The sequence below is a fragment of the Phlebotomus argentipes genome, unplaced genomic scaffold, assembly GCF_947086385.1.
Source record: "Phlebotomus argentipes unplaced genomic scaffold, Phlebotomus argentipes genome assembly contig_2, whole genome shotgun sequence".
NCBI lineage: Eukaryota > Metazoa > Arthropoda > Insecta > Diptera > Psychodidae > Phlebotomus > Phlebotomus argentipes.
The window spans coordinates 4477331-4491637 of NW_026776162.1; the positions used below are offsets into that span (position 1 = coordinate 4477331).

At 45.3% G+C, this 14307-nt stretch overlaps 5 protein-coding genes across 7 annotated transcripts; 3 read left to right on the forward strand and 2 right to left on the reverse strand.

Annotated features, from left to right (window-relative positions):
• Positions 1-1482: 1482 nt before the first annotated feature.
• Positions 1483-8385, forward strand: LOC132263991 (lysosomal aspartic protease-like). Of its 2 annotated transcripts, none has more exons than XM_059764032.1 (5): positions 1483-1562; positions 6787-6895; positions 6959-7082; positions 7151-7269; positions 7330-8385. In XM_059764032.1, exons 1-5 carry the CDS (start codon positions 1495-1497, stop codon positions 8056-8058), a joined length of 1149 nt encoding a protein of 382 aa, XP_059620015.1. In that variant the 5' UTR covers positions 1483-1494; the 3' UTR covers positions 8059-8385. The 2 variants fall into 2 exon arrangements, with proteins under 2 accessions (XP_059620015.1, XP_059620022.1); XM_059764039.1 differs by lacking the exon at positions 1483-1562 and adding an exon at positions 6642-6721.
• Positions 5435-6447, forward strand: LOC132264006 (uncharacterized). 2 transcript variants are annotated; one of them, XM_059764051.1, is made up of 3 exons: positions 5435-5638; positions 5781-5918; positions 6304-6447. In XM_059764051.1, the coding sequence occupies exons 1-3, from the start codon at positions 5524-5526 to the stop codon at positions 6414-6416; spliced, it is 366 nt and encodes a 121-aa protein (XP_059620034.1). In that variant the 5' UTR covers positions 5435-5523; the 3' UTR covers positions 6417-6447. The 2 variants fall into 2 exon arrangements, with proteins under 2 accessions (XP_059620034.1, XP_059620043.1); XM_059764060.1 differs by having other exon boundaries at positions 5781-5903.
• Positions 8386-8648: 263 nt separating the features above from the next.
• LOC132264571 (lysosomal aspartic protease) lies at positions 8649-10831 on the forward strand. Its single transcript, XM_059764819.1, has 5 exons — positions 8649-8819; positions 9103-9229; positions 9299-9422; positions 9820-9938; positions 10000-10831. The coding sequence occupies exons 1-5, from the start codon at positions 8752-8754 to the stop codon at positions 10723-10725; spliced, it is 1164 nt and encodes a 387-aa protein (XP_059620802.1). The 5' UTR covers positions 8649-8751; the 3' UTR covers positions 10726-10831.
• Positions 10818-12165, reverse strand: LOC132264572 (calcium/calmodulin-dependent protein kinase type 1-like). Its single transcript, XM_059764820.1, has one exon. The coding sequence runs from the start codon at positions 12011-12013 to the stop codon at positions 10982-10984; it is 1032 nt and encodes a 343-aa protein (XP_059620803.1). The 5' UTR covers positions 12014-12165; the 3' UTR covers positions 10818-10981.
• Positions 12166-12287: 122 nt separating this feature from the next.
• LOC132265329 (signal recognition particle subunit SRP54) lies at positions 12288-14287 on the reverse strand. The gene is made up of 5 exons (XM_059765927.1): positions 14100-14287; positions 13469-14026; positions 13257-13405; positions 12489-13139; positions 12288-12426 (listed from the first exon to the last, which is right to left on the reverse strand). Exons 1-5 carry the CDS (start codon positions 14175-14177, stop codon positions 12345-12347), a joined length of 1518 nt encoding a protein of 505 aa, XP_059621910.1. The 5' UTR covers positions 14178-14287; the 3' UTR covers positions 12288-12344.
• Between the last annotated feature and the right edge of the window lie 20 nt (positions 14288-14307).

Here is a 14307-nt window from a genome sequence, read left to right on the forward strand (position 1 = left end):
ATGCACGCGATTCGGTTCAAAGGTAATCGGCCAGTGTGTTTCGCACTCAACACAAATGTGATACAAGAAGGTGAAGAGGTGACCGTGATTCGGTGCGGATCGTGTGAGGGCAACAAACACAGCGTCTCTCGCATCAGACACAATCCATGCCAACACTCTCGAATCAATGACCATCGAGTCCCACACCCCGCCCCGGCCGGAGCTTTCTTCGTCACACATTTCCACCCCTGAGGCGTTCACCGTGCCATTGACATCATCCGAAATCCATTGTTCAGACACATGTCCCTTCTGCGCTGTGTGCCTCAGACCACGCACCCCAGCGGATGTCGAAACACGATTCTCTGCCCACCCGGGCCCCACCTCATTAGCCATGCTCGGGTTGGGTGTGACGTAAGGAGAATCAGAGTTCGCCTCAGGTACACGGAGACACTTCCTCTCCGTGTCACTTCCACACCAATAAATCTCCTCCACCACTTCTTCGGCATCCTCCTCAATCCTCAGCTCCTCCTCCACCTCCTCCTCGACCCGCTGCTGGCGCATCAGGGGATACCGCTTGCGTGACCCCTTGGGAGACTCACAGTCGCGTCTCACGCGACACGTGCAGAAGCTCCCGGCGAGCGGGAGCTTGATCAGCGACACCACAGACTCCTGTCCCTTCCCATCCACCCCGGCGTGCACGTGATCGTGGCGCCTCGCCGGAGGATCCCTGTCGAAGGAGATGAGCTGCACTTTGCGGTGGAACTCCAGCCACACCGAAACAGTGGTGTCCCCCACGAAATCAATGACACTGCAGCACACAACACGTTGATCTTCATGTGATCTTCGGCACAGCACTTGGCGCTTGCACACAACCAAATGCGGTATTCGATGAAATTTGTAGATCTTGTGGTACGCCACATATCGCCTGCGCACTGGAACAGGTGGACACGCGATCGCCACATCGCGATCACACATTTTCACGTCGTGATCGTGAGCACCTTATCACACGAGATATGCGCGCGCGGTCAGACCGATGCGGCGGTCATCAGCCAAATATCGCCACGAGATCGCACTCAATGCCAGCGAGAGACAATAAGTTCGCGCGTGAACAGCTCAAGGTAGCCAATTTCACCTGCAGTAGCCGTCATCTCAGCCACATGAATTACAACTACTATCGATCGCGAGTGCCTGGGCCCCGCGAAGCTATCTCTTCTCTCACTCTTTCCCCAGCGTCTCAGCGGCGGCCTCCTACCTCGCGATAAACACTATGGGATGGTGTAATAAACTTGAAATACGCGATTTTCTGTCTTGTACATAATTGCACATAATGAATGTGTAACTCACTCTCGTGATGTTTTGTGTTAACAGGCGAATTAATTCATAGGGCTGATCAGAGAGTCTGTGTGCGTGTGCAGCGGGCGAAGGTGTGACAATTTTCGCGCCAAAAGTCAACACAACACACACGTGATAAAACGTGATTTTGTACATTCTTCCTACGCGCCACAGATATTATTCATGCGCCGCCACCCCACAGTCTTGATGTCCTACTGTGTCCCATGGCAGGTGGGATTTTATAGGCTCAGGTGGGTCATAATTAACGTGTACATTTTAGGATGATGTATGGAAATATTGCCGGGCAAATATTCACATTGTTTTCCGCCCTCACACCCACCGCGCAAGGTTGTGTGTGAAAGACACAGCAGAGGCAATGGTGAGACCTGCGGTGTTTGTGGAAAATTGTGATTGTTTTCAGGCTAATTTTTACGATCTTGATTATAATAAGACAGATAGAAATTATTCAACACCATATTGCTTTTCTTTAGTTAAACTTACTATTGTGACAACACAATTATTCATTCAATTCACTAAATAGTCATCGGAAAAGGTTTTCGAATGTTTACAATACTTGTGACTTCTTCAGCTGAAGCAAATGTGAAAATTCATTAACAGTTCCAATGAAATTCCTCACAGGTATTTACTCAATTTTCTGCCACAAAAAAATCAGTGTATACTCAACCCTAATGAGTTGAATAGCGAGTGAGAGAGAAAGAAAGAAAAAAGTCATTCATGCATGAATTGATTTTTTTTTCTAATTATTAAGCGATCCACTTAGCTAATTACTTATTACCAATAATTGTACACTGTGGCCAGTCGTGAAAGAGAACGGTCATAATAAAATTCGTGCCTTTCGCATTTTTTCTCACCGCAATGAAATTGCGATGAAACTGAGAGCTTCAATTAAAATTCACATCAACTTTGTGCGATTTAATTGATCGTGCGATTAAAGTTTTCTAATCTGATTGTCGGGGAGATGCATCAGCTGAATTATGTGACATCCAATGCCAAATTGTATTTTCCCACAAACTTCTTCGCTAAAAATGAAAAGAATTTCAACTGTGCGGTAAACATGAAATTGTATTTTGGCAAGTAATTAAATTACACCTCTTGAATCAATATAGAGAGATGTTGAGGAAAAAACGTGTTGATGTACTTCGGCCAGAAGGTGCTTTTTTGCCGGCATCCTATATACACCTCGCGCATGTTTGTACGATGGTTCCAATCAACAGACGATCTCATTGTTGACCTGAAGCCCAAGGCAATTGAGGTACTTTTGGCTGTGTCCACGACATGGCTATACGAAAACCTCCCCCGCCACTGCGCCTCATGTACAATCCACAGTTTATATTTGCCGACAAATTAACATTTGTATGTACACGCACCGCCTATAAACAGTCAATCAACATGTTTCTCCGCGCAGAGACACACAGTGTTAAAACAGCAAATTCACTTACTAATCTTCACCATATATCCACACGTCTTGTCAAATGTATAATGAATAGCACATTCTCCCCAGAGATCCGAGACATTCTCAAACCTCTGCCAATTATATTTTGCCAAGCAGCACAATCCTGAGCTTTGTATGTTCTCGCGAAGGAAATTTAAGAGTGACTTGCACTTTCCCACACTGCACGTCAGATCTGCAGACACGATGAGTCGCCGAGAGCGAGCAGAATACCTTGTTTATGAACTTGATGACTCAATAAGTCCTTTCCTGGGAAAAGCATAAGATGAAGTTGTATATCTGAAAGAAAATTTAATCCTATCAATTATTAGCGATTCCATTCACGTGTTTAAACACAAAGTCCCTTATTTTCCATTAATCTTAGATGTGGTTCGAAAGAATATGATACTTAAAAAAGCACTGAAAGCTCTCTATGGCATTAAATTCTTGCATATAACAACTAATTGTTTGTTCTCTTTCGAGCTCCTTTCAACGGCACTCATTCAGAAACAAGTTTTTGTCTCACGATTTCAGTGAAAATCCCAATTACCACTGCTAATGAGACTTCTTTCTAAAATGCTTCGCATAAATTGTCTTTCTCAGAAAGGTTTTCTCCAGAAGATCCTCTCTGACTTTGGTATCATCGTGAATGTTCATTTTCAGATTGAGAATCACTGATTGTGAAACTATGAAAGACTTTGTGTCTCAGAAATTTATGCAAATGAAAATAATTGTACAAAAATGGTGCACTTGTTGGTATAAATAATACATTAAACATTAAAGTGAGAGACGAAAGACATATTTCACTTCCAATTTCGTCTCCTCTATCATGTCATGTTTAGGAGACCAAAAGAGCAAATGAAAGATAAACGACATACTCTCTATGCGACTATTAAATTATAATGTGTTGTGGAATGAATAGTGTAGTTTGTAATGGATATTGTGAGTTACAAAATTGCTCTTCTAGCATATTAAGCACATATACATAGCACTTTAGCACCGCGATAAATGCGAAATATTCAAAGAATGGGCTTGTGAATGAAATTTTATTAGGCGTGCGAAGAAAAGAAGTGTGTGTATTATTTCTTCAAATATCTCTCAATCTTTCGCCCAAAAGCATGCTCCGCCACAGCTGGAAAATTCGTCAGAGAAAGCATTTTATTCCACCCAATAGGAGTTGGAAGTGGAAATCGAGAATGATGGACAGAAAAGTGTGTGAGATGGTGGGAAAGGTTTGATACTTTCTCTATTTATATTTTATACGGTTATGATCCAATTGCCGGAAAATAGAAATAAATGAAAATTCAATACGATTTCCCTTTTATTGTCAAAATAGGGATCAAACATTTTGCCACAGTTCACTCTCGTAGTGACAGCATAAGGGAAATTCACACCATTTTCGACATCCGGGGAAAGGAACCCTTTATGGATATGAAACGGAATGCTCAATGGGACTCTCGAAATAGATTCCTCGACTATTTTTTCTAGACACCCTTTCGCTCCCAATTTTATTGTGTGTTTTTCTGCTGGATTTCCTCAAAACCCACACTCTGTAATCAACTGAGAAAGTCAATTTCGCCACAAGAGACAAGAAAAGGTGAAAAGAAATCACATCGACATGGAAATATTCAACTTATCAGAGTTATCGCATTTAATTACACAAAGAGAATAACAATTTCTATTTTTGAAGAATTTTCTGTTAAATTAAGCACACAATTTGTAACGTATTTGTACTCCGTGAGACAAAAAGCTTCTCCATACTCGAAATAATGAAAGCTTCGGCACACAAAAGCGTAAAGTCAAACAATTAAGACTTTCACCGTGTTAAACTGAAAAGTGTGACAATATTCTGCTTCTGCACAATAGTAAATCAAATTGTCAGGATTTTCCACAATATAATTATTCGCTGAGCGCATTATCATTTATCATTATTTCTGTGACAAAGTGAATTGCTCTGCATTTGTATGTTTCCCAAATAGCGCACTTTCCGTACTTTTCAACCCACCCACATTCATTACGACCTCCCTGGCAGATTGTGTACTTATTTTGCTCAAACACACATGAATTGTTGTTTGTGACACGGAAAAACACACTCTCATTAGTGCTAAATTACTCGTTACATAAATTTTTCGGGTGCAAGGAAAAAGAATCGAGTGAACTTTATATGGTGGAAATATGCAAATTACTCTACAGCGCTCTTTCCCGTTGGCTTTTCAGCAATTCAGAGATGGATTGGACAAAATATTTTAATAACTAAAATACTTCAAAAAGCTCCAGTGACCAACTTTGGCTATTTCATCGTTAGTTCCTAACTTTTCCACATTTTTTATTTCTGTGGAAAATGAAACTCATCGGGCTTCAATGGGCACCTGCGCCAACTCCTACACTGCTCGTGGCATTCAACACATCATTGAGACACTATATAAAATTCACAAGTTGCAGTCATAAATGTCATTATCATTTAGGTTGCATTTCCGAGTTGGACTGCCGAATTATTACACGGCAGACGAAGGGAGAATTTATTGCGGAAAGGAGTGCAATAATTATAAATTGTTACACACGTGTGTTGCTCCGTTGTTTAACTTTAACTGAAAGTTTCATGAGACGTGAATAACCACTCACGGAATAGCTTGTGATAGTTTAATTTCACATAATTGGTGAAGTTCTCACGGGGAAGCGACAACCAATTTCTGGGTGGAGAAGTTTTCCTCCTCACTTCAGCTGCCATTTGCCAAAATAATAATTGCACAATTAGTCCTGGAATGTCAGCAGTGGGAAAATTGCATTGTCACATGTTGACGATTTTCATCATAATTCTGATGGCAAATGACATTCTTCCATTGTCACATAATTTGAACCGCATCATGAGTGACAGAGGTGAATAAATTAATGTGTGTTATTAGTATATCCAGAGTGTCGAAGAATTACGGATTTGCTTCACCTGAAGTGAACACTTCAATTGTCCTTCTTGAATCTACCACCATATCCCTAATAGCGCCATTTGCCACCCTAATTGCAGAACTCGACGGCGAGAGTCATCAGCTGAGGGCTGGTCGTTCGAAACGGTGTATCGTGGTTCAAAAGCAATCTCACCTTCCTCACCGGACCAATTCACACGATTACGATGATGAGGAGGACGACGGTGATTCATCGTTTGGTAATTAAATTGATGGTGTCGAAGGGCTCAATTGCAGATGAAGTCTCGCACTATCTCACCCATTTCTTTGTGTCACTGAATTGGCATACAAAAACTTTTCAATTTATTCCGGGAATTCAATTTTGCACTGCACTTCATTCAATCTCTGTGTGAGGCGTTTAATAAACGCGAGAGATCTCTTCACCTGCCCTACATTTGCCATCGCGACACGTTGGCAATCATTTCGCATAACTTGAGGGATTATCGCACTCATCATAGCTTTAACTTAAGTGCACAGCTTTTCAAAACAAGCACATTCTGAGAATTCTTCTCCTTTCACTCATTTTCTCCTGGGAATTCTTCTAGTTTTCAGATAAATTAATTGCGAATTCTTCGCTCTCTTCAGAAAATTATCGACGACAAATGAAGCGCCCACGGAAGATGAGTAAGAATTCTGGACAGAGGAGTAATAACACCGAAAACAAAAGATTCCACATCGAAAGACCGGAGATGCCCTAATTATTTATCCTTCATCATTTGTTGTATTTTACTACAGAGAATGTTTTAGACAAATAAAATACTTATGATATCTCACACTATAAATGTTGTAAATTTAATATTTTCCCCTGTCATTTCGATATCGTGACTTCAATTGACTATTAAAATTAAAACAAAGAATCGTGACTTATAACAAAGAAATGTCGAGTTAAATAAAATGCATGTTTTTCAAAGATTCCCAGGCAAATTAGTTTAAAAATGGATTCGAAGGTGTTAACATCATTTCTTGTGGTTTTCTTCGTTCTTGTGGATTGCAAATTGCAACGGTGTGAATATGAAGTACTTGGAAGGAAAGCAAGAATTGAAAACTTTAAATTCCTTAATATTTCAGGATCAGAATCGAGAAATCTCAAACAGTGCGAACCTACAAAGAAGTGAATGAAGTGAGCAGCAGAGCTGGTTTTGAGAATTCCACTGTGTCACTCACGAGCTTCCAAGATGTAAGAAAACCATCAAAGTATTGTCAAACAGCGCATTTAGAAAGGCTTTTCATACACTTTCAGCTGCAATATTATGGCAGAATTTCTATCGGAACTCCTCCTCAGAATTTCACTGTAGTCTTCGATACAGGATCGGCGAATCTTTGGATACCATCGATTAGATGCAACACGTCGCATCTGCCTTGCAGTAAGAATATTCATTACATCGGTTTTGTTCATAGAATTGGGAAAGAATTTCCTTCTATAAATTTGCAGTGATTCACAACAAATACGATTCGTCTAAATCATCTACTTACACGGCCAATGGAACCTCATTTTCTATTCGGTACGGCGATGGCAGTGTGGATGGCTTCCTGTCCCAGGACGATCTCACAGTGAGTTCAGGCATTTTCTCCATTTAAACTGACTCTTCAATGATTCCAAACACCTTTCAGATCGGCGATTTGGTGATCCGCGATCAAGTATTTGCCGAAGGTGTCGAAATGCCTGGTGATGCTTTCACTTTCACCAGATTCGATGGTGTTCTTGGGCTGGCCTATGAATCTCTGGCAGTGCGAGGAGTCACTCCGCCCTTCTACAATATGTACAAACAAGGACTAATCGACAATTATGTGTTCTCCTTCTACATCAATCCCAACTCAGACGCCACGGAGGCTGGTCAGGTGATATTTGGCGGATCAGATCCGGAGCTTTACAGGGGCAACTTCACCTATCTTCCCGTCATCGAGATGTTCCACTGGCAATTCCACATGGATGCTGTTCTCGTGGGCAGCCAAGCGTTCTGCGAAGGAGGCTGCGAAGCTGTTGCAGACACAGGAACCAGTCTCATTGGTGGACCATCAGCAGAAATTGCACGCATTCACACACTTCTCGGCGCCGAACTGAATCGATTTGGGGAATTTGAGGTCAATTGCAGTAGTCTTCCTAATTTGCCCAGCCTTCGCTTCATCCTCGCTGGTCAGACATTTGAAGTGCAAGCCAGGGATTACTTTGCCGAGGTCAGAATATCAGCGACATCAACCATTTGCATATCTGGTTTAATGGGAGCCGACATTCCACCGCCAACTGGGCCTATTTGGATTCTCGGTGATGTATTTATCAGACAATTTTACACAGAATTCGATCTGGGAAACAATCGTGTCGGATTTGCAGAAGCCATTTAACACATGTCTTTTACGACTCTATTGGTTTCTATGTGCTTCTCAAGTAAATGTTTAGCTCAATTTGTGGGACAATAAAGAATGCATTTCACGAACACTGAATACGAATAATGCTTTTCTTCCTATTCAAATGCCAGACCGGCCAAATTGACGATGGAGATTGTGCAAGTTTCCGCAGTGAGTCTCAGTTTCCTTGGTCAATGTCAAGATCAGGAGCACATTTACGTAACTCTCAGTGTGATAAATCTCCCACATTTGTTTGTCAGTCGACAATCTGTAAACATCAGATTGGTGAAAATAAAAATGAACTAAAATTTGGCAAATAAAATGCACAAAGTAATCATATTTGTGAAAAGTGTATTTTGTGTATTCGAAATTTTAACAAATATGTCTCAAACCACTATTAAATCCTTTCCAAGTCATCAGTGATTTTTTATGTAAAAATATATCTCAAAATTCGATTTCATTAAAAAGAATTTACACTCAGAATCTCCATTCGTTACATTTCTCTCTGCATGGCGGTTTGACAGTGAAATTTGAACTTCGCTGCCGCTCCAGTGGCGCTCATCAGAGGGCGCAGTGAGAAAAATCATCTGTGATGATTTGACAATTTGCGTTCTGAGCGGTATTGTTGTGCGTGTTTCAGATAGAATATTCGCCATAAATAAAGCAAGTACCAAGTGAATAAGTCGCAAAATGGTATCAAAGGCAGTGACTGTGCTTCTTGCACTCTGTCTCACGGCCGTGAGTGGGAAATTATTGCGGTAAGTTGCGAAAACACCCTCATACAAAATGCATCGCAAAATCCCTGCATTCCTCGCACATTTAATTGAATTACGACGCTTTTCACGCACAGCGACGCTGTACGAGGGAGAAAGACTTTCTCCCCGACCACAGAGTGTCTGTGGTGGTAAAGAATATATAAATAAACGGCCCATAAGTGGGATTAGTCATCCACAAACAGCGCAACGATAACAAAAAAAGAACATGGCGATTTGGGGGTTTTTTATCAAAGCAAATTATCATAATTTCATTCCCTCTTTCCAGGATTCCTCTGCACAAGGAGGAAACTGTGAGGAGTCACTTCACTTCAGTGGGAACTGAGGTGCGGCAAGTGACCATCAAAGCCAACACCGGAGGCCCAGCGCCTGAGCCTTTGTCGAACTATATGGATGTGAGAATTCTTCCAGAAACTCTCAATGAGGAAAGAAAGAAAATATGAATGATTTTTCATCCTTTGCAGGCTCAGTACTTCGGAGCGATTTCCCTTGGAACTCCGCCGCAGAGCTTCAAGGTTGTCTTCGACACAGGATCATCAAATCTTTGGGTGCCTTCGAAGAAGTGTCGCATTACAAACATCGCTTGCAGTGAGTGTCTTTCAATTCTCTTTATATTCGCTTCTTCTCGTGATAAGAAAGCAATGTTTTCAATATCATGTGATTGGCTCGTCGTTTGTTGACCTATAAGAGTTATTTTTCCATCCCGCCAATCAAAGAGATTTGTGGGAAATTATTTAATTAACGACCACGGTCAAGCCGAAATCCCTGCATGATTCAGAGGCTTTTCAATGTTCTTGCGGTTGAATGTTTGTCAACTCGTCACTCTTTGGCCAATTTGTGCCAATTGAATGGCAATTTGTGACTCATTCTCTGGTTAATGCATTTTTTTCGTCCACCCTAATGAGATGTTATGACCTCTGTCGCTTATCAGCTGAACAGAAACTGACTGGAGAATATCTTCTCAATTAAATAATTGCCTTTGCAGTGCTTCACAACAAGTACGACTCCACAAAGTCCTCCACTTACGCCCAAAATGGAACTGCATTTGACATCCGATATGGCTCAGGAAGCTTGTCTGGCTTCCTCTCCGAGGACACACTCAATGTGAGTGCATTGAAGTACTTCTCTGGGTGAAAGGGTCAACAATTTGTCTGATTTTTTGCAGATTGGCGGCATTGACATCCAGAAGCAGACGTTCGCCGAGGCCGTGAGCGAGCCTGGATTGGTTTTCGTGGCTGCGAAGTTTGACGGAATCCTGGGATTGGCCTACAAATCCATCTCCGTGGATGGCGTCGTGCCGCCGTTCTACAACATGTACAATCAGGGTCTGCTTGACCAGCCCATCTTCTCCTTCTACCTCAATCGCGACCCCAAAGCCGCCGAAGGCGGTGAGATCATCTTCGGTGGCTCCGATCCGAAGCACTACAAGGGCGACTTCACGTACGTGCCGCTGGACAAGAAGACCTACTGGCAGATCACAATGGACGGCCTGACGGTGAATGACAAGAAGTTCTGCCAGGGTGGATGCAAGGCCATTGCGGACACCGGCACCAGTCTCATCGCCGGCCCCACGGCCGAGATCTCTGAACTGAACAGACTGCTGGGCGCCACTCCCATCCTCAATGGCCAATACATGGTGAACTGCGAGAGCATTCCCAATCTGCCCAAGCTGCAGTTCATTCTCGGTGGCAAGGCGTTCGAGCTGGAGGGCAAAGACTACGTGCTGCGAATTGCACAGATGGGCAAGACTATTTGCCTCTCGGGTTTCATGGGCATCGACATCCCGCCGCCAAATGGTCCACTCTGGATCCTCGGGGATGTCTTCATCGGGAGATACTACACAGAGTTCGACATGGGCAACGACCGTGTTGGCTTCGCAGAGGCTGTGTAAGAACCACACAAGATCAAATAAATATAAATAGAGAGATTCTCACAGAACAAAGACACAAGTGTCGAGCGTGTGCCTAGATTGTGGTCAATAAATTGCTGAAAAACCATGCTTTATATTTACAATCAGATCTCCATTTACCAGAGAGACAAGGAATGTTAAGTAGGTACGTAAAATTTGCAGGAGAAGCCTGAAAGGCACTATTCTAGCTAGTCATGGATAAAATCTGGAATCCTCAAGAGAGTATCAGAGTGTTCGATTAGGCACTCCCGGCACCGTTGCTGCTCAGCGCCATCCGCTGCATCTGCCGGATCACCGTGGCCGCGTGGTAGGCCTGCTTCCAGCGTGACTTGGCGAAGTTCTTCTTCAGTTGCTCAGCCACAGTGTCGTGGATGTTCCTGCTGCTGGCCGTGTTGCCGGAGATCCAGGGATGCGCCAGCGCCTGCTTGCACGTGTAGCGCTTCTCCACGTCCACACACATGAGATGCCTGATGAACTCCTTCGCGCTCTCGCCAATCTCATCCCAGTACGGCGACTCGAACTCAAAGTCGCCCTTGAGGATCTGCGCGAACAGATTGGCGTCGTTCTCGTCGTAGAAGGGTGGATAGCCACATAGGAGGATGTAGCTAATCACCCCAATGCTCCACAGGTCGACCGGCTTGCCGTAGGGCTTCTGCGCCAGCACCTCGGGCGCCACGTAGCCGGGCGTCCCGCACGCGGTCACCATCACGCCGGACTCCTCCAGCTTCGACAGTCCAAAGTCACTGATCATGATTTTGCTGTCGTCAGCAGGCGAGTGGTAGAGCAAATTCTCGGGCTTCAGGTCGCGATGCACCACGCCCTGCTCGTGCATGTACTGCACCGCCTCCAGGACCTGCTTGATGAGCCCCGAGGCGTCCTTCTCCGTGTAGCTGCCCTTCTCCACGATCCTGTCGAACAACTCACCGCCCGTCACGAGCTCCATCACGAGGTAGACTTTCACCTTGTCCTCGTATGTCTCCAGCAGCTGCACGATGTTGGGATGCGTGAGCCCGCTGCCCTGATTGGCACTGAAGCGCCTCAGCACCCTGATCTCATTCTCCAGCGAGTCCTCCTTGCCCTTGAGCTCCTTCTTGTCGATGATCTTCACGGCCACCAGTCGACCCGACCCGTCGCGCGCCTCCGCCACACGCACCTCAGAGAAGGCTCCCTTGCCCAGGAGCTCCTTGAGCACGTACTTATCTTCGATGGAGGGCACCTTCTCGTTGGCATCTCGGGTGCACTTGTTGGTTTTCTTACTGAACAGCGGCATGCTGTGCTCATTCCTCACGCGACGTCCCTGGAGAGTTCACTAACGCGCACGCGATCACGCAGATCAGGGGCTTGTGATCACCGTGATAAGGACACTTTTGACCGCAGAAAGTCATTCAGCAGCCACAGCAGCACACCAGAGGGCGCTCATGAGGTGTTAGTACTAAAATTAATATTTTTTGAAAAGAAACTGCTCTGGAGTTTTCCGTTTTCCGTGTGGAAAACTCAAGCTTCAAATTCAAGCAGAAAAACACGCAGACGTAATATCTTACCTCTTATTTATTTGAATTTATACTCTCTTAATGATTTTATTCTCCTTGGTAGAAAACAAATTAGGATTTCCCGAAACCGCCCATTAGATTACTTAAGCCGCCGGCTGCGCCTTGCTGGAGCTGTCGCATCATGCTCTGCAATCTGAAAGAGACCAGCAACGCTTAGTGTCCTGTGTAATCCTTGCGCCTCGGGCGCTTCCTTACCCTGACATGCCGCCCATCTGCTGCAGCATCCGCGGATCGATCATCTTCGCCATCTGTTGATTGAGTTTGGCCATTTGCGTGGGATTTACGTTCTTTGCCATGTCGCCGCCCTTGAAGAGTCCCTTGATGCCGCCCATCTTCTTCACCACCGCCGCGAACTTCGTGTACTGCGCTATCAGCTCCTTCACCTCGCGCTCCGTCACGCCCGAGCCCTGAGCCACGCGCACCACGCGCGTGTGCTGCTTGCTGAACAGCTTGGCGCCGTCCCGATTGTCCAGCTCGCCGTCTGACATGCTGTCCATCATGGTCATGAGACGCTTTATCCTCGCCATGGACTCCTGCTCGCCACCCTTTGTCATGAAGTCCTGCGAGAAGCCCGGAATCATGCCCATGATCTGCGAAAAGGGGCCCATCTTCATGATGTTCTGGAACTGCTCGTACATGTCGCGGATCGTGAACTGGCCATGCTTGATCTTCTCCAGCAGCTCCTCATTGTCGTCCAGCTTCAACTCGTTCACCTTATCAATCAGACCCTCAATGTCGCCCATGCCGAGAAGTTTGCTGACGAAAGGCTTCGTCTTGAAGGGCTCCAGATCATCGATGTGCTCTCCTGTGCCGATAAAGATGATGGGACTGTTTGTAGCAGCGACACTGGAAGACCAAGGAAGCATTAAAGCTACTGTATGAGTTCCGAAACACGAGTTGGCAACTGAATGAAAACCATTAACTTCAATTGCCAATCACGATCTCAATGTCGCCAATACTCACGCAGAAAGCGCTCCTCCTCCTTTGGCGTGTCCATCCAACTTTGTGATGATCACGGATCCGATGTCGACTTTCTCCTTGAACGCCCTGGCTTGAGCCTCGCAAGCCTGTCCAATTGTGGCGTCCATCACGAAGATAATGTTGTCCGGTTGCTGAAAAAACACACCAAATCATCTCACTCCAGAGCCCAGGAAAGGAGACAAGGAGAAACTCACAATGGCCGTGGCGACTGCCAACATCTCCTCGAAGAGAGACTCCTCCTGCTTGTGTCGACCGCTCGTGTCCACGATGATCATCTCGAAGCCCTCCTTCTTGAACATCTCCACGCCGTCCTGCGCAATCACCACGGGATCCACTTCGGTGTAGCTGCCGTAGAAGGGGATGCGCGCCTTCGTGGCGTTCTGCTTGATCTGATCGTAGGCACCAGCACGGAAGGTATCGGCGCACACGAGGCAGGACTTCCAGTTCTTCTTCTGGTAGTGATAGGCCAGCTTCGTGCAGGTTGTGGTCTTCCCCGAGCCCTGCAAGCCCACAAACATGATGATGTTGGGGCGCGCCTTCACGGGCTGGTAGGGCTTCACGCCCGGATCCACCAGCTTCACGAGTTCCTTGAACACAGCGGACTGGATCATGCGCCTCTTGTTCAGTCCTCCTGCCATCTCGTCGAAGTCAATCACCGCGCGAACGTTCTCGCGCAGCTTCTTCACCAGCATTATGTTGACATCTGCCTCCAGGAGAGCCGCGCATATCTCCTTGAGCATCGAGTTCAGCACCTGGTGAGCGCGGAAAAGTGAGAGGTGGCCCACGAAAGTGAATACGTGGAGTCTGGCAAGGAGTCAAACTCACCTCCTCATTGATCACCGTCGCCTTGCTCAGCGACTGCAGCGCCGAGGTGATCTTCCGTCCCAAGTCTGCTAATACCATCCTGCTGCGTCACTAAGAAAGCCACATTCACGGGGAAAACAGGAGGAAAATATGGAGAGATTTTCACTGTCTGCAAAACATGCTCTATTTTGACACGAGAACTGCGTTGAGCCAAAACTCACGGCCGGAG